General features: G+C 38.1%; 1 protein-coding gene across 1 annotated transcript in view; it reads left to right on the top strand.

The window, feature by feature from the left end:
* The first annotated feature begins 215 nt into the window (after positions 1–215).
* The window catches only part of SYNE1 (spectrin repeat containing nuclear envelope protein 1), a 265,776-nt gene continuing 239,053 nt past the window's right edge, over positions 216–26,938 (top strand). Inside the window, exons 1-9 of the mRNA XM_075708574.1 lie at positions 216–288; positions 2,814–2,875; positions 13,404–13,499; positions 15,338–15,421; positions 18,503–18,523; positions 18,802–18,894; positions 20,575–20,753; positions 23,336–23,532; positions 23,674–23,783. Coding sequence (XP_075564689.1) covers positions 216–288; positions 2,814–2,875; positions 13,404–13,499; positions 15,338–15,421; positions 18,503–18,523; positions 18,802–18,894; positions 20,575–20,753; positions 23,336–23,532; positions 23,674–23,783 — 915 coding nt within the window. The remainder of the gene's footprint in view (positions 289–2,813; positions 2,876–13,403; positions 13,500–15,337; positions 15,422–18,502; positions 18,524–18,801; positions 18,895–20,574; positions 20,754–23,335; positions 23,533–23,673; positions 23,784–26,938) is intronic.

Below are 26,938 nucleotides of genomic sequence, written 5' to 3'. Positions count from 1 at the left end.
TTTTAAGGTCTAGCTTCATGCAAATTCTCCAGTAAGAGCTAGTGGAGGGATTTGTTTAAGAGGCCTGCGTTTCCAGTGAAGAAAAATCAGATTGTTCTTGAAAAATTACTTCGGGCTGTATTCTAAAGAAACGCTGCACACTACACGAGACAGGAGTAGCAGCAGCAGCAGCAGCCGCAGCAGCAGCAGCAACAGCAGCAGCAGCAGCAGTGCTTATGGCTCGCTATAAAGGTGCTGGTGGCAGAAATGTTACATCGTTAAATCCTGGGTTCTTTCAGTACCGGCAGGGTAAGTGGTGCAAATAAGGAGCTGACAGTCCTTGCAAGTGGGGAGAGCGTAAGAAAATGCATGACACATGCATCTTGTAGGTATAGATAAACAGTACCTCTGCAAAGAATTTACATCAGTTCAACGAATTTCCAGGGAAAATTGTAAAAAGCATATCTATCATGGCATTTGTAAAATCAATCTGCTATTTGTGTTATGTTCAAACAGAAGTTTTACAGTGGTAAAATCTGTTCCTTTTAAACCTATAAAAAAAAAGTGCTATAAAAAAGGAAACTTTATCATTAATAGTATGCTTTTTATAAGCCCTGTTAGTAGTTACCAATAGGGCTCATAAAGAATATATTGCTCACATATATTTCCTTGAAACAGATTATTTTGAAATTTCTGCTATTTGTTGATGTGACTGGAACTGAGTATGTCATCTGCTGGTAAATGTTTAGAAGCTGGGAGCTTGTTCTCTGATTTCCAGTTGTTGTCAGAAGGCAGCTTCTTAAATTGTCAGGATGCACTGGAACTGCAAATTAGGAAATCATTTTCACTCATTTCTTTGATCAGAAGTTTGACTTCTAAAGGCCCAGTTCTTTTCTTTTGGCATGCCGTTTTTGTATCGGGGTTGCTGGGGAATTTTAAGTTACAGAGGTGTGAATGAAGCTGGACTGGTTCTGTGCGTGCTCGATCTCTGTCCTCACACTTACTCACACACAACCCAATTCAAGTGTGCAAGTAGTTCCACTGAAATTAATTGGGCTACCTGTATATATAATTGGTTGTCAGAGCAGAGCTGACCTTTACTGTATGTCACAAGGGAAACATCTTATTCATGGTTAGAAACCCTGCAGTGAGAAGTCTGTTTTCCAGAATGTAGAGTATAAACACACATCATTCCTTGCCAAAAATAGTCAGTATTGAATAAAACACAATGCAGTATTTTGAGTGATATTTTTCATTACTTGCCTGTCAGTGCAACAAGTAGATTCTGAGAAGGTAATGAATGTTTTTAAAATGATGTAAGACAGCATACCCAATGAAATTGAAGAAAAAGAAGATAAAGAATGCAAAATTATTTTCTTAGACATGAAGTGTGCTAACCTAGTAATAGATTAGCTGGAGAGATATGTATCTTCTTTTCCTCTGGTATTTTTTATATGTGAGCTATTGTTTAAATGTAAATAAAATATAAAATCCCTGAGTCATAATGCATAAACACTTTTTGGGAGCTTGTATGTGGTAAGGGAGCCATCGTTGTCCCACTTAAGATAACATTTTGCCTGATGAATTTTGTGCTGCGATTTGTATCTTTATGTACTCTCATTGTGGAGCAGCATTATGTGAGTATAAATCAGGGACCTTAGTAGTAGTAGTAGTAGTACATCAAACTTATTAGTTAACTATTCCAGAGCTTCAGAGGGGATTAAGTAATATTCCCTTTTAATTTTACAGATGTGAAAGAGATCAAATCACTATGCAGTGCTGCACAAGTCAGTAGCAAAGGCAATCTAAAATTAGATTTTCCATTTGTAGGTTTTAGGACATGCATGCATTCTTATAAAAAGCAGATATTTAACATCAATTTTATTTATTTGGATTTTCTGTAGGGGAATGGAGGTGCTTGTTCAGAACTGATGCTGGCAATAATATGATATGTTTTTCAGTGAAATAGGTATTTCCTTTTATTCTTGAAAGAAAAATCCTGAACATAAATACTTGAATGCCACTGGTGTGAAATCATGCCATGTGTCAAACCCGATTCCCCACAAGCAAGGGACAGGACTTCATGGTTATGGCTCTGTGACTCTCTTACCTCCGCAGCCATGGCCCTGGCTGCTGAAGCTGGAGGAGCTCATTCAGGAGCTATTTTTGTCTATGCAGCTGGCAACTGTCCCTGAGGGATTATCTGAGAATCAGTGAAATTCACTATAAATCAGACAAATGCTTAAAGACAGGACTAAGGGAGGTAGTAAGTAGCAGTATAGAAACTGCCTGAACTAGCCTGTGGTTCCTCCCTGTCTGGATCTCCCACAGGACAAATAAGCTTGATAATGCAATTTCAAATCTTTAATTCAATATTATAAACATGTTACAATGTACATGACAAGAGCATTTTTCCTAAGTCTCTAGCTGATTTGCTAAATAAAAGCAACTTGACTGTCAGAGACATGGATTCTAGTTAGAAAGTACAGAGAGGTTCTAGGTGCTCAGGCCTTGGCTAAATAGAATATGGACTTAGATGTCAAATTTATCTTGACATTCAGATTTGAAATGGTGTCTTACAGTTCTGTCACTCATTAAGACTTGAATTTTGCTGTGAAACTCTACAAATAGTTAAGTGTAAGAACATTATTATAAGAATACAAAGTTTTTGTTATGGGTAGTTACAGGCAAAATTAACTGTCTTGAGAAAACATAGTGGCATTTCTGGCAAATGCAGAATGCATTTGTTGTCAATAGAGAATATTATTCTTCCATCATGTAAATCCAAAAGGATTCAGCAATGTCTAATCAAACTGATTTCCTTTTTTTCTCAGATGAGCAAGAGTCAGTGCAGAAAAGGACTTTCACAAAATGGATCAATACTCATCTGGCTAAGGTAATATATGCCTTTGATTTTTTTTTTTTTTTTTTTTTTAAATCAAACCTTTTTTATCTATGACTGTAGAGGCCCTGGAGTATAGAATATGTAAGATTTGGCTGAACAGAATGGTATAAACTTAAAAGGGCATCCCCATTATCTGTACACCATAGAGGATGAATCCATTTCAGCATGATAATGGTAGGCTGCAGCCTTGTGAGTGGCATCTACATGCAACCGCCCAGCTCCTTTGGCCAAAACTGCAAGGTAACACAGTAGCTGCTATTTCAGCCAGAGGAAATATTTGAAACTGCTTTCTATGAAACAGAAGTATTAGCCTTATTACATACAGTGTATTTGAATAAAACTTGAGTCAGTTGTGTGGTTTGATAGAGGCATCCTGAACTGCTTACAAACATAAATTGTGCTTCATGAATCCGGTGCCGAATTAATTATCTGATGCATCTTGGGATTTATCATAAAACTACTGTTGTGTCTTCTTACCGCAACCTAAAACTCCTTTTCTGGTTTTAGCAGAATACAGACAGTAATTTAGACACAATTTTAAAGGTATTAAGTTACAGCTGGTACCACCCTTATCTGACAACATAAACAGTGAGATTTAATTTGGCATTTCCTGGAGTTTTCACACAGCACAGCTCAAACCATAGTTATCAATTAGTGCAATAAAATATTTAAACACCAGAGGTGCTCTTTGAAATGTATATTTTTAAATCGTGAAGATTAATGAACTTGGAAATTGGGCAAGGAATAGCTGCAAGAGCACTGGTTTACCTTCTGTGTAAGGAATTGGCTAATAATGCCCTCAAAAATGAACAGAGCAAAACGGGAAGCCCATATCATGCTATATCATGTGCCTTGGTCTAATAAGACTGCATGGTATGGCAACAGCATTTATTTACATTACTGATGAATGCAATTGAGGAATTTACTGTGAAATGAACTGCACTGACATTGTAAAATTCAACTGCAAGAACAAGGCTTTCTTCAGGACTTCTTGACAGTGGATCCTCACTGGGAATGAGGTCTGTCCCCCCATTCTCTTTGGAATATTTGGAAAATGTCCCCATGCATCAGAGAACTTAAGCACTCTCTCTATATATAATGTTGCATTTACTTCAACCAAGATGGAAGGAAATTCAGTATTTGCTTAAGTGTTAGTAAAGCAGGCCATGAACATGTGTCAGAGGAGAAAAAGAAATCTTTTTCACATTTTTCTATTTCCTAATTGTATTGCATAATTAGTAATTGATTGGTAATATCTGATAATAATTGAGAATTTTATATATATATATTGTTAGGTATATATGTATTTATGTATGTGTGTAGTGATAATTTGCTAGTAATGACTGACTAATCCTTGGGAAGAGACAAAGTTGTAGGGGTAGCTCAGTTAAGATATTTTGCTCTGGATTGAGAGTTGTGAACTCTACCTTTACTGTACTAGTCCCTTTGGGCCATGAGGGCTCAGGTAGACCTTTTGGCTTGTGTGATCTAGGCATATATTTCTTTACTAGGTCTGATACTGTAAAGGCTGATCGAATACTCACATTCAAACCAAGCAGTTAACCAGCTACAGCCCTCACTTTTAGCTACCTGAGCTACCCTGTAGTAATTGGCCTGTGTTAATGCGCCCTTGAACAGGAAAGTTGTTTCTATGATACTTTTATTGATGGATGTCAACCACTTTGCCTCACTGCCTAAGTCAGATGTATAGATTAGCTGGCTTTGCTTCCCATTTATGCTGCTATGCTGCCACAGGAGAAGCGCTGTTTATAGATTATAGAGATTAGACTCAACAGGAGTAACCCATGCCATTCAAATTTTTAAGTTTTTAAAGCTCAAGCTTTTAAGTCTTTGTTAGTCATGTTTTTGGAAAGTGTAGAAGTCTGTTTTCTGAGTTCATTACAGCTGTAGGAAATACTGATGGGTCTGTGAAACGCGCAGGACTCCCCTTGCACGAGTGTTACGAATTGTAACCCAGAAATTCAATATTTAGGTTACTTGATTCTTGTAAAAGATTGTTGTGGGGTTTATTACATCAAAAGAATTTGGAAAGCTGTAACATCTCCATTGTCTGGAGGCCTTTGAAATGTGATAAGGAAAATTCCTGGAAGGAGACCCTCTTTTAGGCAACATTGTCTGCATTCTGCTCTCGTCTTTGAGCCCAAAAAAAATGCGGAGCACCTGTCAAAATGGTACCCAGTGAGGAACACCATGAAGCGCTGGCCTAACACCAGTAGCAAAGAAAGAGCAGCACATGCTTCTGCATTTGGGCCTGTGTGTGTTAAAGCCAGTGAAGTTACTCTGGGGTTAAATCATAGAATCATAGAATGCTTTGGGTTGGAAGGGACCTTGAGAGATCATCGAGCCCAACCCCCCTGCAGTGAGCAGGGATTGAACCTGTGAACTGGGCGTTATTAGCACCATGTTCTAACCAACTGAGCTAACCCGGCTGGTCATAAATAATACGGAAGGAGATGTAGGACCAGACTGGGCGCAGGTGCCCAGGTGCTGGTGGTGGGGGGCTGCAGGGGCGGCCTCCATGAGGGGAGGCCAGGGCTGCCCCGTGCTGGACACAGCCCGTTTCGGCTGGCCCCAGTGGACCCACTGCAAGACGTGGCTGAGCCCCTCAGCCAAGCTGGTGGCACCTCTAGGAAAGCGTGTTTAAGAAAGGGCAAAATGCTGCACAGGCAGTGAGAAGTGAGGGACAAAGTGTGAGAAAGAGCCCTGCAGACACCAAGGTGAGAGCAGAAGGAGGGGAGGAGGTGCTCCAGGTGCCCGAGCAGGGACTGCCCCCAGGCCCCAGAAGAGCCCACCCTGGAGCCAGCTCCTGACAGGAACTGCGGCCTCCGGCGAGGAGCCGATGCAGAAGCAGGAGAAAAGTGCGAGGAGGAAGGAGCAGCAGAGAGAAGCTGTTATGGACTGACCACAACCCCCGCTCCCCATCCTCCTGCGCCTCGGGGGGATGGAGGAGCTGGGAGGGAAGGGGTGAAGTTGAGACTGGGTAGGTGGGGAGAAGGTGTTTTTAATTTTGTCTTTGTTTCTCACCATCCAAATCTATTTTAATTGGAAATAAATTAATTTTCCCCAAGTAGAGCCTGTTTTGCCTGTGACGGTAACTGGTAAGTGATCTCCCTGTCTTTATCTCGACCCGCAAGCTGCTTCACCTTATTTTCTTCCCCTGTCCTGTTGAGGAGGGGGAGTGGGAGAGCAGCTCAGCCCACCACAAGGACATATAAGTGTTACCCATGTAATTATAGGTGAACTGACAGACTTGTTTGAAACGCATAGCCTTTTTCTGCCCCCTTGCTTTCTATGTGTGTGTGTGTACGCCAGTTGCCAGATCACAGTTTACAATGTAATCCAAAATGCAATCCAGAGTTACTGTGCTGAATTTGACTCAATACGTACAAGCTTCAAAATGAACAGTAACTTCACTCAAATTGGGTCTCTATTTCTTGGCTACTCTTGTAAAACTTTGGGTTTCTTCCCTTTCATTTTTGGAGGAAAGTTTAATAATTGCCATTTTTACTAATCTAGTAAAATTAGTAATGGAAAAAGTAATAGGAGGAAATAAGAAAAAACCCTAAAAACTATAATTAAAGTATCTGTAACTCTAACACCATGGCTGTCTGGAGAAATGTTCCGTCATGAATGAGTTTGAATGTTTTTGAAAAAGTGCTGGTAAATAACTGCATAAAACCTCAAAACCAGGAGAAACTAATGTTTTCTAAGCAAAGATTGATGGGTTTCACTGTAGCAGTTTGAAAGATGAGTTTACTGATGGCAAAGGAAAGGAAACTCTACTAAGGTAGAGTTTTCATCCTTATAGTGTGTTGGCTGAGTAGAGCAAAGGAGGATTAAAAAAGGAAGAGTTTCTGACATTGTGATGGGTAGTGAAAGAAATGGAAATGCAGAACTGATTTGTTTGTGTTAGGTAGAACTGAGAACAATTAATATTTGAGAATATAAAGCAGGATGTGATAGTTTGTCAGGGTTTGCTATGAGTGAAAGATTCTTCACTGCTAATCTTTAAAATCTTAGTGTATGCTTTTCTTTTAAAAAGACATGCTCTAATTGAAACAGAAACTAATTCAATAACTAAACTCCATTAGGTAGATTAAAAAAAAAAAAAAGGCTTTTTAACTCTAGTGTAGAGTATGGGTTTGAGAACACGGATACAAAAAAATAAGAGTGAACAAACAGGTAAATGAAATGAGAGTACCAATGAACTGAACTTTATGAAAGGGAGTAGGAGCGAGGTACAATATTTTTATTCTCTCTTGCTCTTAAAATAGAATGCTACCATTTCAAAATCATGTTTCCTAATTCAAAAGTATATTCCTCCACAAGCAGAAGACAGTAAAGGACTTGGCATCAGCTAATTATGTGACACCTCAAAGAAAGGTTGAGGTAAAACAGCCCTAGCGCAAGCTGTTCCCTCATCCACAGGGCAACGTCCCACAGGGGACAAACACAGAGGAAAGAGATGCAAGTAAGACAACTAACAGGTAGTATAACAGCTTCATTTTGGGTCATCTGTTAGCACTAGGCTGCCTCTGTCCCTCTACTGTCTGTATCCCTAACGCCAGCTGAATCTGTTCTGTGATTCTGACTTGGGAATCTGATGAGACTCAGCAACTGGAAATTATCTCTTTTTCTGCTACCCACTTGCAGAAACTGGGGCATGAGCTACCAAATGAATGTGATCTGTCTTCTGGCCATCCAGTTTAATTTTTGTGCATCTGTGCAGTTCTACTAATGATAAATGAGATATGCGTGGGTAAGAGGACAGGAAGTTTTCTAATTACGTGTTATTTATTCATACTTCTCTCAGGTTCTAGAACCGAACCTCCGTCCTCTCAGTCTCAGCCTTCAAAGACAGAAATAATTTGAGTCTGCTTCTGAGTATCTTTTGAGGCATCTTTTCAAAGTCCAATTTTAAAATACAGAACAACATTACACCAAATATGTCAAAAAGGAGACATTAGATCCATTTAGAACACCAATTACTTAAATGATTTTCATTTCATTGCCTATGCTGATTTTTTAGATAGTGTATTAGATGATGTAGATGAGTAAAGAAGACAAAAACCATTCCCCCTTGTAAAACCACAGAGACATACACCTTTTATTGCCTTTGCCATCTTTGGTGAAATTGTTGGGAAACAGTAGTTTCGAAGCTTTGGGACACAGACTGTAAATTGGTTTAACCAACCAAATGACATCTTTGTTCCAGGAGTAGGGATAACTTCAGTATTTTTAGTCACCAAAGTATTGCTGTAAACTCACCAAATAGAGTGAACAACAAATACATAGTGAAAGAAATTATTATTCATTTTGTATTTCCATTAAAATGATGTACACATCAAGAAACAAAAGCAGAGGATGGATATCAAATAAAAATAAAACTAAGAATGGGTGAACATTTTTAAATTATATTACGCAATGTTTTCATAATGCTGAATTAAACCTGGGCATTAAACCTTACATTAAGGCTTTTGAAATCGCAAAATGACATGTTTTATAGCAAAGAAAGGAAGAAAAAGTAATGGGTATATCAAGATTTACAGCTCTCACACACAATGCTGTCAGCGATGGTGGTTTGTTCTTAGAATGTAACTTGGTCTTGTTCTTAGAATGTAACTTGGTCTTCATACAAGAACCTCATCAATTTTCATCAATGAACTAAGTAATTCTGTGTCTTTTTGTCTTTTCAAATGGGAAAAGAGAGGCTCCCAGTACCTTAGTCACTGACACACAAAAAATTTAAGCTAATGTCCATCTTGACTGCAGGATGAGGAAAATCTGACTGGCAGTTTTCTGCTCCAGCAATCACTGTATGTTTTCACTAGTATTGCACATAACCTTTAATGTTAAACAGTAAACACTAAATTAATTTGTGTGATGAAACTAATCATGTAAAATGTAGGGCTGAGTCCCTCAGACTTTAGTCATAAATATAGTCATTAACAGTAAGGAACATGAAAACCTATGTGCTTAAGGATTTAGGAATTAAATCGGGGCAGGGAAGTGGTGCAGCTATCACAGAGGAAATCTGAAGTTTCACATTCTCCTTCCATTCTCCTTCCTGTTCTCACATGTATTTCCCTGCAGAGACAAATTCAGTAGTTACAGTGATTTGTTCCTCTTTGTGCATGTGGATAGGTTTTCACATATTTTTTCAGCAGTTTTTGAAACATTATTTCAAAATTAGTGTAGCAAAGGTAGTTTCCAATGTTTGCATTGGCATTCATTATGATGCAGATACTGTTATTCATTACAGAACTTAAGTAAGGGTGTGAGGAAAAACTCCTGGAGCAAAGATGCAAATGAGAAATGAAATGCAAGAAAGAGAGTTGGAATAGAAGAGTGAAGCTTAGCAAATATATATTGGTTCCATATCTGAGGTTTGGCTTTTACAAAACTTATTTTACTGTGTCAGAAGAGGAATGCCTAGAGATTGCAGGTCTATTATAAATCTTTTTTTTTTTTTTTTTGAGGCTTGTCAGTCAAATACTCTTCATATGTACTGATGTTCAGTTCTTTAAATATTCTGACTATGTCCTGAACACTACAGCAAAATTAGATAAGTCTGTAAGAGCAACAAGTTTAAGCGAAGCATTTCCTCATCAGTTCCCATTTGTGATCAATTCTAAATACAGTTATTTAAATAAATATTTAATATGGGAAAAATCTGCTTCATTAACCTTTAAGATTCATTCCCAATTAATTCATATTCCTCCTACAGAGCACATGAATTTACTTGTACTGAGTGTGCCTCCCTCTTTGTGACACGACTGTTCCTAAATGTCATTGTCACTATAAACTACACTACGGTGATTGCATATACTGCAGTAAATGAGTGTTTAATAGAATACATGCAATGCAGTATGTAGCATATCATTAGTATTATTTTGCTATTTTGCTTTCTTGAAGAAGCATATGAAAAAACAAAATAAAATACTAAGGCATCTGAAATCATAGTGTAGACTGGACAGCTTGTAGATTTAATGTCTGATTGTTCATCGAAGTATATTCTGAGTTCCCCCAAAGCATTTTGTTCAAGAAGTTTATAAATAACAGATTTTCTTTAATATTATAGGATTTTGAGAGTTTACTTCATATACATTTTAAATGTTCTTTTTTCCTGGTTTAAAAATTACTTCATTAAATTCTTTGCACAGGCTTTCCAACATTCAAAATACAGTGTATTAGGATCATTGCAGTTGATTGCATTGCTAGAGATTTACATGCAAAACCCCAAAATCTGGAGTGTATTCAACATTTTCAAGATTACAAAATTTTAAGTTAATTTTCTTTCCTTGCTTTTACTGATTTACAGTTAGTATTTTGGCAGTACATTAAGGCAAATAAGTGAATACATGTTAAATCCTGGTGAGTCTCTCGAATAAAAAGTATTCAATAGATTTTAACTGAATACAGCTTTAAAAAAAACCTTTCTTCTCTTGAGGCTAATAAGCAAGCAGTGTACAGCTTCACCTTCTCCTTTCATTTCATTTGACATTATATATGCAGCCAAGGAGTAGGTATTTATCCATTCCAACAGAAGATGTTGTGTTAGTCTCAGTAGAGGATCTGCCTGGAAAAACAGTCAAGTAGCTTGATCCATCCTGTGCGATGGTCCATATACCAATAAATAAGGGTGTATGAACTTCTCAGTGTCAGCTGGTGTATGTATATCTTCCTGAATTGTATCAGCATGGAGATTGGTATCTGTGGAATCCTTATGTAAAGGAGTCTATTCTTCTGTACGTGCCACTGAAAATATGACTCATTCCATATTTCTGAGAGAGACTGGAGTCATAATAATAGCGTAAATTCTATGCTATGGGCCCAGAGTAGTAAAAAAAAAAAAAAAAAAAAAAAAAAAAGATTTATGAAACACAATGAGGGTCTTACCTCCTTGTAATTAGGTGTTAACATCTTCAGGGTAGTGAAAAACATTATATTATAAAGCATAATATGCAAAACGTTTTTGGCAGTCTGTATAATTAACTAATTTTCCATATTAGAGGAGTCTCATACAGGAGATCTTGTGACACAGCTGTTGTACCTGCCTTCTGTTCCTGTTTTATTGGTGTTAAGGTACATGGTGTGTGCTGCTAAACACTGACAGTGTTTGTAATTATGCAACCTTCCAGCAACAAAAAGTACATTTCAGCCTGCTGATTTATGGACAGTTGTTGTGATTCTCACACTTCAGAGCAGTAGGTCTTATTAACTTTGGTGCAAGTCGTTTGATGGTTTCTTTGTTGCCTCTCATCTTACTCGGTGCTTTCTCATGCTTCTAGTTTTCCCCAAACTAATACTTTATTCATGTTTAAAGGAAAGTACTATAGCTGTTAATTTACTTGGATGATGTCTTCAGGGATACTTTTACTGCCTTACCTTAGCACCATGCCTCAGTTAGGATGCAAATCTTGGTTTTGTAAGTATGGTCAATGAGGACCGACCAGTGAAGGATGGTTCAGAGCAAGAGCTTGACATGGGCAGTCAGAGGTTATATTTACCGTGTGAAGCTATGCACTGTGGAAACCAGAGATGCTTCCCAGACTTGGTTTGTATATGAATGCCAGGTAACTTTTGACTTCATGTTGGGATGAGGCAAATTCTGGCCTGTACCCACCCTGATTTCAGAGTAAGGATACCAAACCGCTCAAGCTGGAAGGGAGTTGTGCTCAAACAGGTCATCTGACAGGCATGTTATGGGCACCAGGGTTGTGGGGCACTGTAAATATCACTTACCCTTCAATTTAAATGTATCCTAAATCTTCCTCTGTAAGAACCTGTCTCTCTTCATTACTGTAGAGTGAGCTTCAAGAGACAAACCTCACTACAGGGGCATTTAGATAGGTGGTGAGATTTTTTAGGGCTTCACCTCCAGTTGGATTACGATATCCTCTGCTGTAATCCTCTTGTCTTGATTGCTGAATTATTTTAGCACAAAATTCTTCAGTATTATATTATGTGGTAATACTGATAAAACCAAAGCTGCTCTGAACTTCAAACAGGAAATGATAACATAGAAGGTGAGGAAAATTAATTGCATTTATGTCAACTGCCTGTGATGCAAGACTAGGACAAATTAATCTCCAGTGACCTGTTTGCTTCATTGATTTCCTTGGTGTTATATTAAGGAAAAACATGATCTATTATCTATTGCATTATTAGGAAATAAAAAAGAACTATGATTAAATATACCCTCGTAATGAGTTGTGATATTCCTTTATTTTATAAACATGAGAAAATAGACCCTCTAATTATTGTGGATATTAGAGCACGTCAAATCTCAGATGAAGTCTGCTTTCAGCAGAGGAGTTCTTTTTCCACTTTATGCCAAATTATGTCTCATTGAAATATTAGTTCATCCAAGCTGAACAAAGAAGACAGGGTGTTTTGATTTTGGGAACTAGAAAAGTTTGCTTTCTCCTGATTTGTTATAGCATTTCTACCTTTTCAGGAGCAATGTTTCATTTGTTAGGTTCATCTTTTCAAATATATGTTTCTGCAGAACAGAAGTAATAGATCAAGTTGCTGTACATTCACCTTTTTTTCAGAAGTACCCCAAAAGTAAATTACTAAACCTAAAATATTTTTGAGAATTTTGTAGTCTGATTGTCATTTTAATGAATTAGCAGATATAAATATTAGTATTGTGTGAATGCTGACAAGCTCATGAAAGCTAGAGGGTGCCTATTTCATTTATTTCAGCTGGACCAAGTTTAAACTTTTTGCTTCTAAGAGATATTTTGTTATCATTAAAGTACTGACCAGCTAAAAGCCATTGTTCCACAAACTGGGATGTACTTAAGAAGATAAGAGTTTAATGATGTGACCTTGTTACTCAAAATTCATAAAACATCGCCTGTTTACAGATTTTTCAGTATTATCATTGTGGTGTTTGCAAATGTAAAGACATATGTTAAGCAATTTGTCTTAAGTAGAAGCTGACACAGTGCTAACAGCACTGGAAGCCTGCAAGGCCTGGAGGAGAGGAGAGAAAATACAGCAACTTAGTGTAACAACTGTCAGCTGTGAGAAAGTGGCAGCGTTGCTCAGCCAGCCACGCTGCTTTAGGGATCTTTCCTTCATACAGCTCCTTGTATTTGTCAGACTGAGGGAGTGAAATTTCTGTGACATACTTAACACTAGGCAAAATAAGCTGATAGATTGAAATGTGACTGTAACAGTACATCCGTAAATTGTGTGTATTTTATACACTCACAGGCAGTTGGTGTGTTTCTTTCTTGTTTTAGGGAGCAGGAGGTTTTTCCATTGTATCATTAGCGGCAGAAAGCATCTAGCGTTACAGTCCTGCACGAGAAATGTTAAATAGTTAAACAATATGGTGGCAATGGTTAAATGATATATTGATATTATACATCATAAAACATAAAGAAGGAGACCACCCACTCTTTGTGCCTCTGTTTGAAATGAAGGGAGTTAGGATGTAATGCTGGTGAGCCTTTATAACATCTGAAGTCTTCTCCCTTTTCAGCGCAATCCTCCCTTGCTGGTGAATGATCTGTTTGAAGATATCAAAGATGGGGTAATGCTAATTGCCCTTTTGGAGGTTCTTTCAGGGCAGAAGCTGGTAAGAACTTCCTTTCTTCTGAATATACGTGATAGTAGCATAACTTCTCAAGGATACAATTTTCTAATATGTTTCTATATTTGATTACTTTAAAAAGCCTGACTGCTACTTAGCAAAAAAAGTTTTTTCATAGAGTGAGCTATCTGGTTACAAAACAAAAAAAAAAAAGGTGATTACAGACTGACATTCTTGATTTTATGCATTTTCTGTTAATTTTGTCTTACTACTTCATAAAAATTGCTTATTTGTATTAGTCTTTGCAGTTCATCTGTTACTACTATGACACAAGTTCTAAACTGCAAGCTACTTATACACACCTTGAAGAAATAATGACAGTCTTTTCTTGTTAAATTTACAGCTTTCACTCTGAAAAAACCTGTAAGCCCCTCAAATTTCGTGGGGTCTTATATCCAGTTACCTTGAGAGCGGCTCTGCTACTGTAAAGAATCTTAACTGATGCCAAATGGCTTTTTCACAGCCAAGTTGTGTACAGAGGCCATGGTGTGTACATGGCAAATAGCCCGTCTCCTGGGAGCCAGGATAGTTTTGCGCGTGTGTTGTGGGAGTAAAATGAAAGGGTCTTAGGCCAAGGGCGCTCACTTTTTTCCAAACCAGCCCGCAGATTGGGTGACAGCATCTGCAAGAGCAGGGCACCAGTCTGTCATTTGGTTTGTTCTAGGGTTCAGAGGTTACCTGTGCCCTCACATGCAGGCAATTTGCAAGTGCCACACTTTTGCCCCTTTTTCATATTTCACCTCTGTTTTGATTGCAGGCAATACCCCAAATTAGGTAGTAATTCAGACTGCAAGAGGGATTTTACTGTAAGGTGGGAAAAAAGCTATTCTTTCAAGTGTGTTTCTGCTCTGTTGAAATGATACCCGTTTCTGTTCGTGTAAGACAGAAAGTCTCCCTCTTGTGGCAAAACAGAAGTAGTAAAAGGAAAAGAATTTTAATGACGGCACCTGTTACAATGAACTTCATTGAATTGTTTCCTGCCCACCTTAATTAGTGAAAGACAAGAGATATCACAGAACCAGAATAATGTCTGGTTGATTTAAAGGTCATGTATAGAAGAATATGATATTCTGTAGCAACTGCAAGAGGAATTTCAGAATCTATAGCAGGCCTTTTGTTAAAACCATTTGTAAATTTATGAACACAAATTAAAATTATAGTAGTGGTATATTTGCACTACAATATAAGATTCAGTGGGGAATTTAATTCCACTGTAGAGTATTAGAAGCCTAGGATGTGTTTTTGATTTAATTCAAAGTATTCTGTCCTTTTTTAGCCTCCATGTCTGAAGTTCAGCAAAATTCATTGTTCAGTGAGGGTTTGTGGTAGTTGGGTTTTTTATCACCAGTGAGGTATTAGAGAGAATTCTCTTCACTGAAAACTGATTTTTTAAAAATAACAACCACCTTGATTTCTTCTTTGCAACCAAAAATATTTTACTAAGAGAATGTTGCCGCATCTCAAATTTATATATATATATATATATGAGTGTGTGTATAAAAAGAGAAGTAGATTATTTTACATAAGAAAAAGTTCTCTGATTTGATGAAGTCTATGGGTTAAAGCCAACAGCTTGCATCCTGAGGTTATCAAGAGATCTTATAACTTATTTATAATAGAGTCTATCACAGTTACTTCCCCTGTATCTGTCGGTCCTGCCTGTTAGTATATGCAAAAATAGAATTTGACTGTTCCAAGGAACATTTTACCATGTAAATAAGACTAAGTTATGTACATAGGCATTTATAATAATCTGGAACTTCATTTTTTGCAGCAAAATGGCATAAATCTAATTGGAGTTTACACTGTTCTTTCTCTTTAAGCCTTGCGAGCAGGGACGTCAGCTGAAGAGAATTCACTGGGTTGCCAACATTGGCACAGCTCTTAAGTTTCTAGAAGGAAGACGGGTAGGTTTGGAAGGACTTAGTCCTGTTTTTTCCTTATTTTTCTCTTTCTTTCCTTAAATGTATGATTTATATCCACCTACCTGTTCTTATTCTCCAAAATTGGAGCTATGTATGGAGTCTTCAGTTTCTATACAGTGCCTAGAAGTTGCTGTAAAGTAAAAATGTCAGGTTCCAATACTAATATGTAGCGATGTATAGGGTAAAACTTTTCTTTTTTTAGTTAGAATCACCTTGGATGATCTCCTTCCTTTTTTTTTTTTTAATGTGCTCTTCAGGTCCTCTTGTTCCCTACTTTCCTGTTGCTGTTCTCAGCAAAGAACAATGATCTTCAGTTCAGTAGAGGCATTCATTTATAATTAAAAGAATAGATTTATAGACTTCACTAGGTTGTACATGCAAAACTCTAGTCCCTGAAAGGAGAGACATAAAAATTTAGAACAGTGTGACCCCTTACTAGCTTGGCACGACTTCAGACTAATTCCTGGATTGATTCCAGTAAAGTCAGTCTTGTGACCACTTTAGAAATGAATCAAAATATTTTGTAAATTTAACAAAAGACAGAAAACCTAAATCTCAATGTGATCTAGGTATGAATATCAAATAAAAGCAACCTTCTTTCTTCACTTTTCTCTCTGTATTGTAATGACTTGTATCTGTTTCTTTAATTAGATTACAGATATTTTGTTCTTCTAATTTCTGCTTTTTAGTTCAATTTTTCTCAATGCAGATGTAACACCTGATGAATTTTAGGTCTCCACAGTGCTGTACACCAGAGGTTGTTGGGTTTTGGCGTTCTTTTCCTCTCTTTAACATTATGGCATCTTGACCTAATTATATTTCTCTTACATGGGAAACAATCATAGCAGATGCCTGTAGAAAGAAATCTATAAGAGAACTTTCTTTAATTGAAAAATGTAGAACCAAAGCAAATACAAATACATTCCCAAAGCAGAATTCAGTTTCAGCTCACAATTTCGCTAGTTTATGTAGTACAGGTTGTTAATACCAACCATATCATATGCAGCCTTAGATACAAAGAGAGCTGCTTTCTGGTGAGGCCTGTATCAGAAAAGACAAGGCTGGGGTGAAGAGCAAAAGACCCATGCTTCCCTAGTCTACATGTCACAATGTAGTGGGTGACCTGAACTTTGAATGACCAACCTTAGATCCCAGGAATAACACAGCAGTGCAACTAGATAACTGACCCTGCTGAGGATCAATATAGATTGCCAGAAATGGAGTATTGTGGTTTTGCTCACGATATCTGAGTATTTTTGTCTGGACTTTCTGAGTTATTTTTTTATGTATTTTGTATCGATATGCCAAAGTTTCTTCTAGATGAAGTTGGAAACATGCAGTGTGTCAGGTAGATTGGTGTGCATTAGCAGGCGGTCTGTAGGTTGAATCCAGGCTGAAGGATGCATCTATCCAGTCTGTCACCCTTTTCCTCCCAGAGGAGGTGGGGATGCTGTTCAGACAACAAATGCCTCTTCAGGACCTGAGTGCGGTCCCCGTTCTGTACTCAAAGGTGAACGAAGGGAGACAGGTGGCTGTGCGCAGCACTTTGGGGAGTGCCAACAGTGTCTCCTTCCTCCACAGGCTCTCCCATAAGTAAAGATTATCACACATTTAATCAACTTCCTATTTTCACTCTCCAAACAGACTTCTGCAAATAATCCTGCTATACTGCAAAATGCAGCTGGCAATTAACAGGTATCATTCCAGAACACACTGGGTTTTTTGTGGTTCTGAAAAGTTTATTTTGTAGTTTTAGATCCATTTTAATGGAGTATAAGACAAAGGTAACACAATAACTAGACTAGATAGGCTATGCTTCTGTGAAGAGTAGCCCAATCAGAATCTTAAGCTGAGTCCCTATAAATCTTTTGATTTGTAATCTATATAAGAAGAACCTAGCTTTCTAGAAAAAGAAAAGCTTTTGTCGGAGTTGGTCCAGCAGAGAGAATGAGACTCTTGTTATATTTTTCTTTAGGTAGGTAATAGAAAATTTTCCTTATTGACTGGTACAGAAGCAAGTAATGTCAATTTCCCAGAGTTTTGTCAGATTTCTTGGTGGAGAGGCGGAAATATAACCTGTGGGGATTTCTCCTCTGCCTTTTCCCAAGCAGCCTGTGGAGTTTTGATTCTGAAAAGAGCTTCACAGCCCTGAACAACAATTTTTTGTTTGCTCTTGACATTATTTAGTGGGTTTCCAGCTGCTGATTCAGAGAACTGCAGTCTTTTCTCTGTTTTGGGGAGACAAATGAGGTCACCTGAAGTCATTCTCCTGCTTTTCTTTAACCTATTCTCCAAGGTTCTTCCATAATCTTTGTCCGTGAACAAGCTTGCCATGCATGAACACTTTAGCAGCCCTTCATATTTATATGATTGATGGCAGACTCAGTTTTGCTGAGGAAATAAGTATTAACGTATTTGCTAATTTTCCAATACCACCTGTTTTATTCCATTTTGTTGAGCATTATCTACCTGTTAATTTCTTTATGATATACTCTTTATCCCCCTCCATTACTGCCTTTTATCTTATGAGCTTATTTTAGGGTGATACTTTATTCAGACTATAGATTAGCATTTGGGAGTTAAGAGTCATGGAATCTGTTCCCGTTTCTGTTGAAAAACTTCATCTGACCTTGGACAACTCATTTTTCCAACTCTTTTCTTATTGTAAAAGAACCATAGTCAGGTTTCTCTTGCAAGGGAGCATTAATCAGTGGTGATAATATCCGTTACAATAAAAGACTCTCTACTGGAGAACTGTGGCATTCTTTTTTCCCTTTTCTTTTTTTTATGCTATCTCCCCCCACACCTTTTCCTTTTCTTGTTTATTCTTAAACTCACTTTTCTCTTTCCATTCCAAATCTATAAGAATTATAGCAAGCAACTCCTGCATAACTTAAAATCTGTAATGGAGTATTTAATTTGCTTTCCTTATTAATTGCGCTGTAAGATGTGCTAAAAATGTGCCTTATTTGCATTATAAAATTAAATTAATGCATTTACCTAATAATTAGTCATTTAAAACTTATTTTTGTATCATCTTTTTTCCTTTGCTTTTTATGCTAGTCCATATACAGAGGATCTCCGGTTTGTACAATGGTTCTATGTAATTTTTATTTTTCTTTCTGCTTGAAATTAAATACTTTTTCTGCAAATAATAGCATGCAATGGTCTTAAAAATCTTTCATTACCTATAGCTATACTTGTCTAAAAAGTTAAATTGCACCATTCCATGATTTTTTTAGTTAAGAAACTTATTATTTGATTTCAAAAATGTATTAAAAATATAAAAGCTATTTGAAATGCATTTGATAATTGTTATCATTCCTTGTGTGTGGTAATAACATGTTTTCTTTCCTATACAGATTAAGCTTGTCAACATAAACTCAACTGATATTGCTGATGGCAGGCCTTCTATTGTGCTTGGCTTGGTGTGGACCATAATTTTATATTTTCAGGTACTACATTTTTTTATACCTTGGTGTAGCTTGCTCAAATAATGGTTCAGATGGTCATTTCATAGGAACTGGTATACTTCCAGTCTTTCACCTTAGCTAAGTCACTTTATAATTAGTTGAGGATGTGATCCTGAATAAAGCAACAGTTGATAGTAAGGGTACTTCACATTGGTTAGAATTAGATACTTGTCTTTGGAATAGATTGGTCTGGGCGTAGAATGGAGTTCCTTCATTGCTGGAACATATTCTTCCACTTTCTCTGAAGAATATAACAGAGCAACAGAAGAAAATAATAGAAATGTAGATTCTTGGTAAGAGTACCTTTAGCACCCTCAGTGGTGATTGTGCTGTATGTCTAATTCCAGTGCATTTGATGTCAGACAGTAATGATTTTCAAAGAATACATGTAAACATGCTGATTTTACTGGGAGATGCAGATACTTTCAAGGACAAAATTTAGCTGTGAATGGTGCAGATTGAGAGGGGTTTGAATTTGTAGACAAGAAATCATTTGCATTCTGTTGAAGTGAGGTGGGAGGGAAAAATGGTTGCCTAAATCCTGTCCATATGAGTTAACAAAATGAGTCACTGCTCAACATTAAAAAAACAACTGATTTTGTTGCTCTTCTTTATCAAGTTCTTTGGCTTGGGCTCTCTTGTGATGTAGCTTTCATGTCTCAGGGATGCTGTTCTTCTAAGCACTAACCAGTGCAATGCCTCAACGGTTCAGATCTCCTTCTCAGAAGAAAAGTTAGCCAGAATGATATTAACATTTTTATTTGAATTTATAGCTCATTGAGATGAATGGGGAAAATTTTAATTCTCAGAGTTACTGAAACTCTAGTTCTCTGCATCAGTTTTACTTGGGTCATTTTTTGAGCTTTTTTTTAGTTGTCACAGGCAGATACATCATTTTAACATGAATGAAAGCAGAAATGCATGAGAGTTGGTGTTCTCATTGTGGCCGACTCATTCTGTGATGTGACAAAACTTTGTTTTTTAAGTAGACAGCATAGACAATCTTGCAACATCCTCTGGATATAACTTTTTCATGTTAAAGAACCGAATTGTTAGTCAACTTAATGTTCTTAAAAGAGTCAAGTTAATGATTTTCATCTGGTGGAAGGCATGATGCGAATAACTGTCATACACCCTCGGCAAGCACTACTAATGCCCTTTGCCTGCAGTACATTCACTATTCCTTCACATGGTACCCCTAAGCAAAGCCACAATTGAATTTGTGCCAAAACAGTACAATGGTAAATAAAGAACTATCCAGATGAGATCATTGAGGTCACTCCTGTTCTTTAATTGAATGAGCCTCCTCTGAAATTAATGGATTGTTTTATAATTTGAATTCAAGCTAAATGTAAGTCATTGTCTCCTATTTCAATGGTAATTTGTCATAATAGATAACATGACACATTTGCATATTGTTCTAGCTGTAGTGTGTCAAGAAAGTCAATGATTGCTAGATGTTTTGTACTTATGAAATTAAGACCATCATCTGGGCACGTAGATAAGCATTTTTGAATCTACTTTAATGTACATTTAAATAAACCACAGCATGTTAATCATAGCTTCTGCCCAACTTTGTCAGTTGCATTAGGAAATTATTTAAGAAACTGGTGAGAATTAAGAAGATTATCTACAAATGGTCCATTAATATTTTCCCCACAGATTGAAGAGCTTACCAGCAACCTCCCCCAGCTGCAGTCGTTGTCTAGCAGTGCTTCTTCTGTGGAAAGTGTTGTCAGTTCAGAAACTGCAAGTCCCCCAAGCAAACGGAAGGTGGTAACCAAGGTCCAAGGAAGTGCCAGGAAGGCTTTGTTAAAATGGATACAGTACACAGCAGCAAAGTAAGTAACCCAAAAATGAACTGAATTCATATCTTAAGGGCAAACTTTTTCTTCAGATTCTACTCTCTCAGTCAGGGATTGTCCTTTTGCTCTGTATTTATATAGCACCTCCCTGTGATCGTATTCTTGTTGACAACTGAGGCTGCTAAACATTACCACCTTACAACAAGCAAGTAATCAATAATGATTTGCATTAATGTTACAAGCAATCATATTTTATGGTTTTTGAATAATGAATGGGATTATCTTTGACAGAATGAGGAACTGAAAGGGGAATTAGATGTCTGAATGACAATGTATTAGTCCTGCTGCCAAAACACTCGATGTGACAATGCAAGTCCCACAGCAACTTAGCATTCCTCAGTGGCAGAGCTTGTAGGAGCACTAAATTCTGGCACTTGCTGTTGAAAGGCAGGTGATGAAAAATTATGAATATCATTCTGCAGTTTTTTGATACAAGGGACATATTACTACAATATTGCCCTGAATTTTCATTCTCTTTAATCTAAGTTATTTTGGAGTTATTTCTTGCTATCTCTGGTTAACTTAAGGATTTTCTCCTTTATTTGGCATAATTATCCCACGTTTGCTCTGTTTTCAAAAAAGCATTTTAAAAAAAAGCATAAATTAGATCAAAGATACAATAGTAGTTTGATGGCTTCCACAATAAGGAAATAAAAATCAAAGATGTAAAACAATAAAATGGATTTATTTGTTCAAATTAAGGCATCACTGCTACTTGAAGAGATCAATCATGTGCAAAATGTGGAGGGGAAATGGCCAGTTACGGAATGGTGCCTCAGAGAAAAGAAATGTAATTGTAAAGATATAGACTTTCTCAAGTTCCCCAATAAATAGGTAGCATACAGTAATTTATAGTGTAGTACAGTCTAATTTGGCATTCTTCCTTTTGCATTGCTGTCAGTAAGAGACAGGAAACTGAAAGTGGTCAGCTGCAGTTTCCAGACATGTAAACAAACAAAATACAAAGAAAGAGGTTCCTAAATGAAACTGTAAACATTATGGGGCAGAGTAGGTGAAATGTGTTGAAAGAAGCCTAGAGGAAGGATGGTACGCTTTACCTACCCCTGCTTCACATTGTAATTTGCAAGGGCTAGCTCATTAAAGTCAGTGAAAGGGTTTCACTGATCAGTGAGCTTTGAGTGAAGCCTTCATTCAGAGTTACTGTTGCTGTGAACCTCCCAATGGCAAGACTACCTTAGTGTTTAAGTGTGTCCGCAAAGGAAGGTTGCATGCTCAAAGTGAAAAACAGTTTTGCAGTCTGTGGACCACCATACTTTTCAGAATTACTTTTAAAAGAAGCAGTCAGAAGTGTGATTCAGTTCTGATTACTTTCTCATTGTAGATTGCTATTTCTTGATCATTTGTGTTTATTTTTTAGTGGACATGTAAGTCTCTGGGTCTATGAAATTATAGTATCACTCATGCTTCTGGTAAGAATATAAAGAAATTTGTGTGTTACATTTTCACCTGACCAGCAGTGATGTCACTGTTTGTGCTTTCATTTTAAAAGATAACATATTAATGCAGACTCTTTTTTTTTCTTTTTTTTTCTTTTTTGTATGATACCAATGTTCCTAACCAAACTGCAGTAGTTAATAATGGAGGGAGTGTCGTGGTTTAGCCCCAGCCAGCAACTAAGCACCACGCAGCCGCTTGCTCACTCCTCCTACCCCGATGGGATGGGGGAGAGAATCGGAGGAGTAAGAGTGAGAAACACTCCTGGGTTGAGATAAGAACAGTTTAAGAATTGAAACAAAATAAAGTAAAATAATAATAATAACAATATAATAATAATAGTAATAATAATATACAAAGCAAGTGATGCACAATGCAATTGCTCACCACCCGCCGACCGATACCCAGACAGTTCCCGAGCAGCGATCGCTGCTCCCTGGCCAACCCCCCCCCAGTTTCTATACTGAGCATGATGTCATATGGTATGGAATAGCCCTTTGGTCAGTTTGGATCAACTATTCTGGCTGTGCCTCCTCCCAGTTTCTTGTGTACCTGGCAGAGCATGGGAAGCTGAAAAGTCCTTGACTAGCATAAGCAGTACTCAGCAACAACTAAAACATCAGCGTGTTATCAACATTCTTCTCCTACTAAATCCAAACCACAGCACTATGCCTGCTACTAGGAAGAAAATTAACTCTATCCCAGCCGAAACCAGGACAGGGAGATATGAAGTGCTTTATAGTGAGGGAGAGAATAGTGCATGGAGCTGTGTACATCCACAGACTCTGTGTGTCTCATACAAGAACCTTGAGAATCTTGGTGCACTTCATTTCTTGAAAATACCATTGCCTTATTGCCACTAGTAAGCCCACTGGAGACAAGTACAGTATGTGTATGACAAAAAAACTCTTGGATCTTCATAGGCAGAAATGCATTTATGCAGTAGGTGGATGGAGCTGTAGTCGACCTGAGTAGCATTGCTGGAACAGGGGGTTTAGGTTTAATGATGGGTAGCCACTGGGTGGAGTATCCTGGCTCCTTCCTGCTTTCATCTAGTCCTGATGTTGTTGCAAGTCACTTTTACTTTCTTTCATATTTTTTAGGCAAGTTGGAATTGAAATCAAAGATTTTGGACAAAGTTGGAGGAGTGGTGTTGCATTTCATTCCGTTATTCATGCTATCCGCCCAGATTTAGTGGACATGGAGAAAGTGAGGGAAAGGTCAAACAGAGAAAACCTGGAAGAAGCCTTCACACTTGCAGAAGCGGAACTAGGCATTCCAAGGCTCCTTGATCCAGAAGGTACCTAATGCATAGTTGAAATAAGTTTGAACTGCTTGCATTGGTTAAATCAGGCATGCTATTTCATAGCATTTAGACATTTAAGCAGCATTTTGTGCCATTCAGCTAAAAATTAATTTACCATGTTCTATACTTCTCTAGATGTGGATGTTGACAAGCCAGATGAAAAGTCTGTCATGACCTATGTAGCCCAGTTTTTGAAGTACTATCCTGATCCTCATCATACGGTGACTGATGTACAGGACAATGATGTAAGTTTCTCTTGCATAACTATATGACTTAGTTTATCACAAGGGGGGCTTTATAAATACATTTTATAGCTCTCTTATAGTTTATTATGTTTCCTTTTGATGAGCAGTTCAAGTGAAAAGCAAACACAATAAGAAAACTGGAAAAGATTAGCTGACAATAAAGGAACCGGTGTTGCAGATGTTTACTAGTAGATGGGGAAAATAGAATGGTGATCCTGCAGAGATTTTCCTATTTTCAGCAGTAGGAGTCAAAAAAACTACAAACAGTTATTGTAGATAGTGGCAAACCAATGGATCCTGAAGTTCCCTAAATGGTTTTCAAGCATAACACCAATGAGATTGCAATAATTTTTTACCTGAAGCTATGCGTCACTGCTGTTTCTATCACACTGGGTTTCTGGATAAGAACAAGAATAGTCCAAGAGATTGCTTAGGTATAGTCTTTGGGCTTTTAGGCTCAGGGGACAGTTGTAATTTTGATGCAGGTTTCTTTCTGTTGCACAGCAATGTTTGACTATTTGCTCCAAGGAATTGTTTTCAGTCATGTATTTTTCTTGGTTTTTTTTGTTTTGTGTATGCTCTAGTGCATTGGCTTTGCACTAGAATGTCTACACTTAGTGATGCCAAGTCATCATGACTCACTTCCTAATCCTGATCCTCTGCTTTCTTCATGGCAAACACAGGAAACACTGCTGAGACAATCTGCTCAGCCCCAGCAAGAGAGAAAGAGGAGACACTTTTTATTTGTGTTTCTCTGCATTCCCTACAAAGCTATAGGAGTGATTCTCCTTCCTTATGGTTACGTGTTGCTAAGGCAGCTGTAGCTTTGCTGTTCAATTCCAGCGCCTGAGCACTGGCATTTTTCATTTTCCTTGCTGCAACATTGGTGTGAGGACATATGTGCGCTGATGCCACAGCATCCCACTGAGCAACGGGGCTGCTGAAGTAGAGGGAGTGAGCACTGAAGCCTCATGCTGTGGCCTGTGGCAGGCTAAGAAAGTCCCGTCATCTCCATACAATGGCACACACAGTGCAGTTTCTGCTGCCAACAGCCTCAGCCAGGTCTGCTGCCTATGCTCGGGTTGGATTTTGAGGAACAGCCTCACCACCTTCTCCTGAGCTTTATGCAGAAACCCTGCAAGAGAATGCAGGACTCGGCCACTCCACGCTCTGCCTGCCTCTGGCTATACCCACAGAGATGGTAGCATATGAGCTGTGAAAGGGAAACTACTGAGTTGCCTCCAGAATTCCTTGTGAACTACTAGGAAGTGAAACAACACAAATTCATTAGTTTCACACGCTTAGCTCAAGACCACTTCCTCTTCCTAGATAGCGCTAAGTTATTCCAGTAGCAATCCAGGTGAATTTTGGTAGAACCGCTGGTTCCCTGCACGTCACACTGCAGAAATCAATAACTTACAGACTTCGAGAAGAAAGTAAGAGTTTGACATTGCACTAAATTTCTAATGTCATCATTCTTCATTTCCTTGAGGAAGAACTACATTCTTTCTCACACGCCTGATAGAATGCCTGGCAGTTTGGGACAAATTCCATTTCTCCATTGGAGTGTCCAATCAAGAATAGTGATGGGACCCTCAATTTTTTCTGACACAAATTCTGCTAATCCATCTCTAGAGAAATTCTCATCCCTATCAGGCACTTATGTCCACTCTATACCTCACTCCCTAGTCCTGTCCATCATAATTTCCAGTTCACTCACCTCTGGTCAGGGTACAAAATGATGACCACATGGCATGTGATAGGTTCATGGGAAAGAGGTCTGGATGGATCCAGGCCAGTAAGCAATGCACAAAAATGTAGGACCCCAAGTACTCACTGGCCCTGAAGCAGTGAAATACATAGAAAAAACAGCACAATGCTTTCATCTATTTGGGACTGGATAGATATAAGCTCTCAAATGGCTAAACTTTTGGCATACTTCGGTCTTTTATTACTATAAACTTTTGTATTTCTGTCATATGTCACAGACAGAAGCTTATTTTGCACTTGGCTGCTTTACTTATGACTTTTGAAGGAGAATTTGTCAACAGATAATCAAATTTCTCATACTCAGAACTTGCATTTTAAGATAACTTGTTCTCAAGAAAATCATAATGATAGGTTTGGCAGACTATCATATACAAATTCCAACAAATGTTAGGACCTTAGTTTAGACAGTTCTGGAGGGGAGGGGGGGAAAGAAGCCAGGAGTTAATGCAGTTGATCCTGTTGACTGCAGGATACCTAGATGAAACAACATACCCATATAATCCTTGGCAAAATAAGAGTGTCATTCATATTACATGATACTTATGGAGAGATTCTAGTGCTGAAAATCCAAAAATGCAGTTTAAAAATATACAGACGTAAGTATTACATTCCATATTTGTACAGTATTTGAAGGGAAAATTGAAAAAAAAAATCAAATGTTTCATAATCAGATATCTTGTGGAGTTGTTTTTCACTGAGTGCTTTCACATCTTTTAGCCCAAATTCTTAATTGCGTATGGGTTGGTGAAAATTAGGCAAAGGATAATTTAAATCACCAGGTTAAGTAAAGCTATCACAACAGCAGATCCGAACTGATAGTGTTGCCAGCAGGTCAAGGAAGGCTGCCAGCTGGTGAGGACACACTTGGAGCACTGTGTCCAGCTCTGGGCTCATCAGTGCAAGAGAGACATGGATATATTGGAGAGAGTCCAATGAAGGGCCACAAGGATGATGAAGGGACTGAAGCATCTCTCCTATGAGGAGAGGCTGAGAGAGCTGGGGCTGTTCAGCCTGAAGAAGAGAAGGCTCAGGGAGGTTTTATCAATGTGTATAAATACATGAAGGGAGGGTGCAAAGAGGACAGAGCCAGGCTTTTCTCAGTGGTGCCCAGCGACAGCACCAGAGGCAATGGGCATAAGCTGAAACACAGGAGATTCCCTCTGAACATCAGGAAACACTTTTTTACTGTGAGGGTGACTGAGTGCTGGCACAGGTTGCCCAGAGAGGTGTCTCCAAGTTGGAGGTATTCAAAAGCCATCTGGACATGGACCTGGGCAACTGGCTCTAGATGTCCCTGCTTGAGCAGGGGGTTTGGACCAGATGACCTCCAGAGGTCCCTTTCAACTTCACCCATTCTGCAATTCTGTGATAATATTTAAGAGCAT

This window comes from Pelecanus crispus, chromosome 3 (genome assembly GCF_030463565.1).
Source record: "Pelecanus crispus isolate bPelCri1 chromosome 3, bPelCri1.pri, whole genome shotgun sequence".
NCBI lineage: Eukaryota > Metazoa > Chordata > Aves > Pelecaniformes > Pelecanidae > Pelecanus > Pelecanus crispus.
The sequence above is the reverse complement of the archived record's forward strand: the minus strand, read 5'-3'. Positions and strand labels throughout refer to the sequence as shown.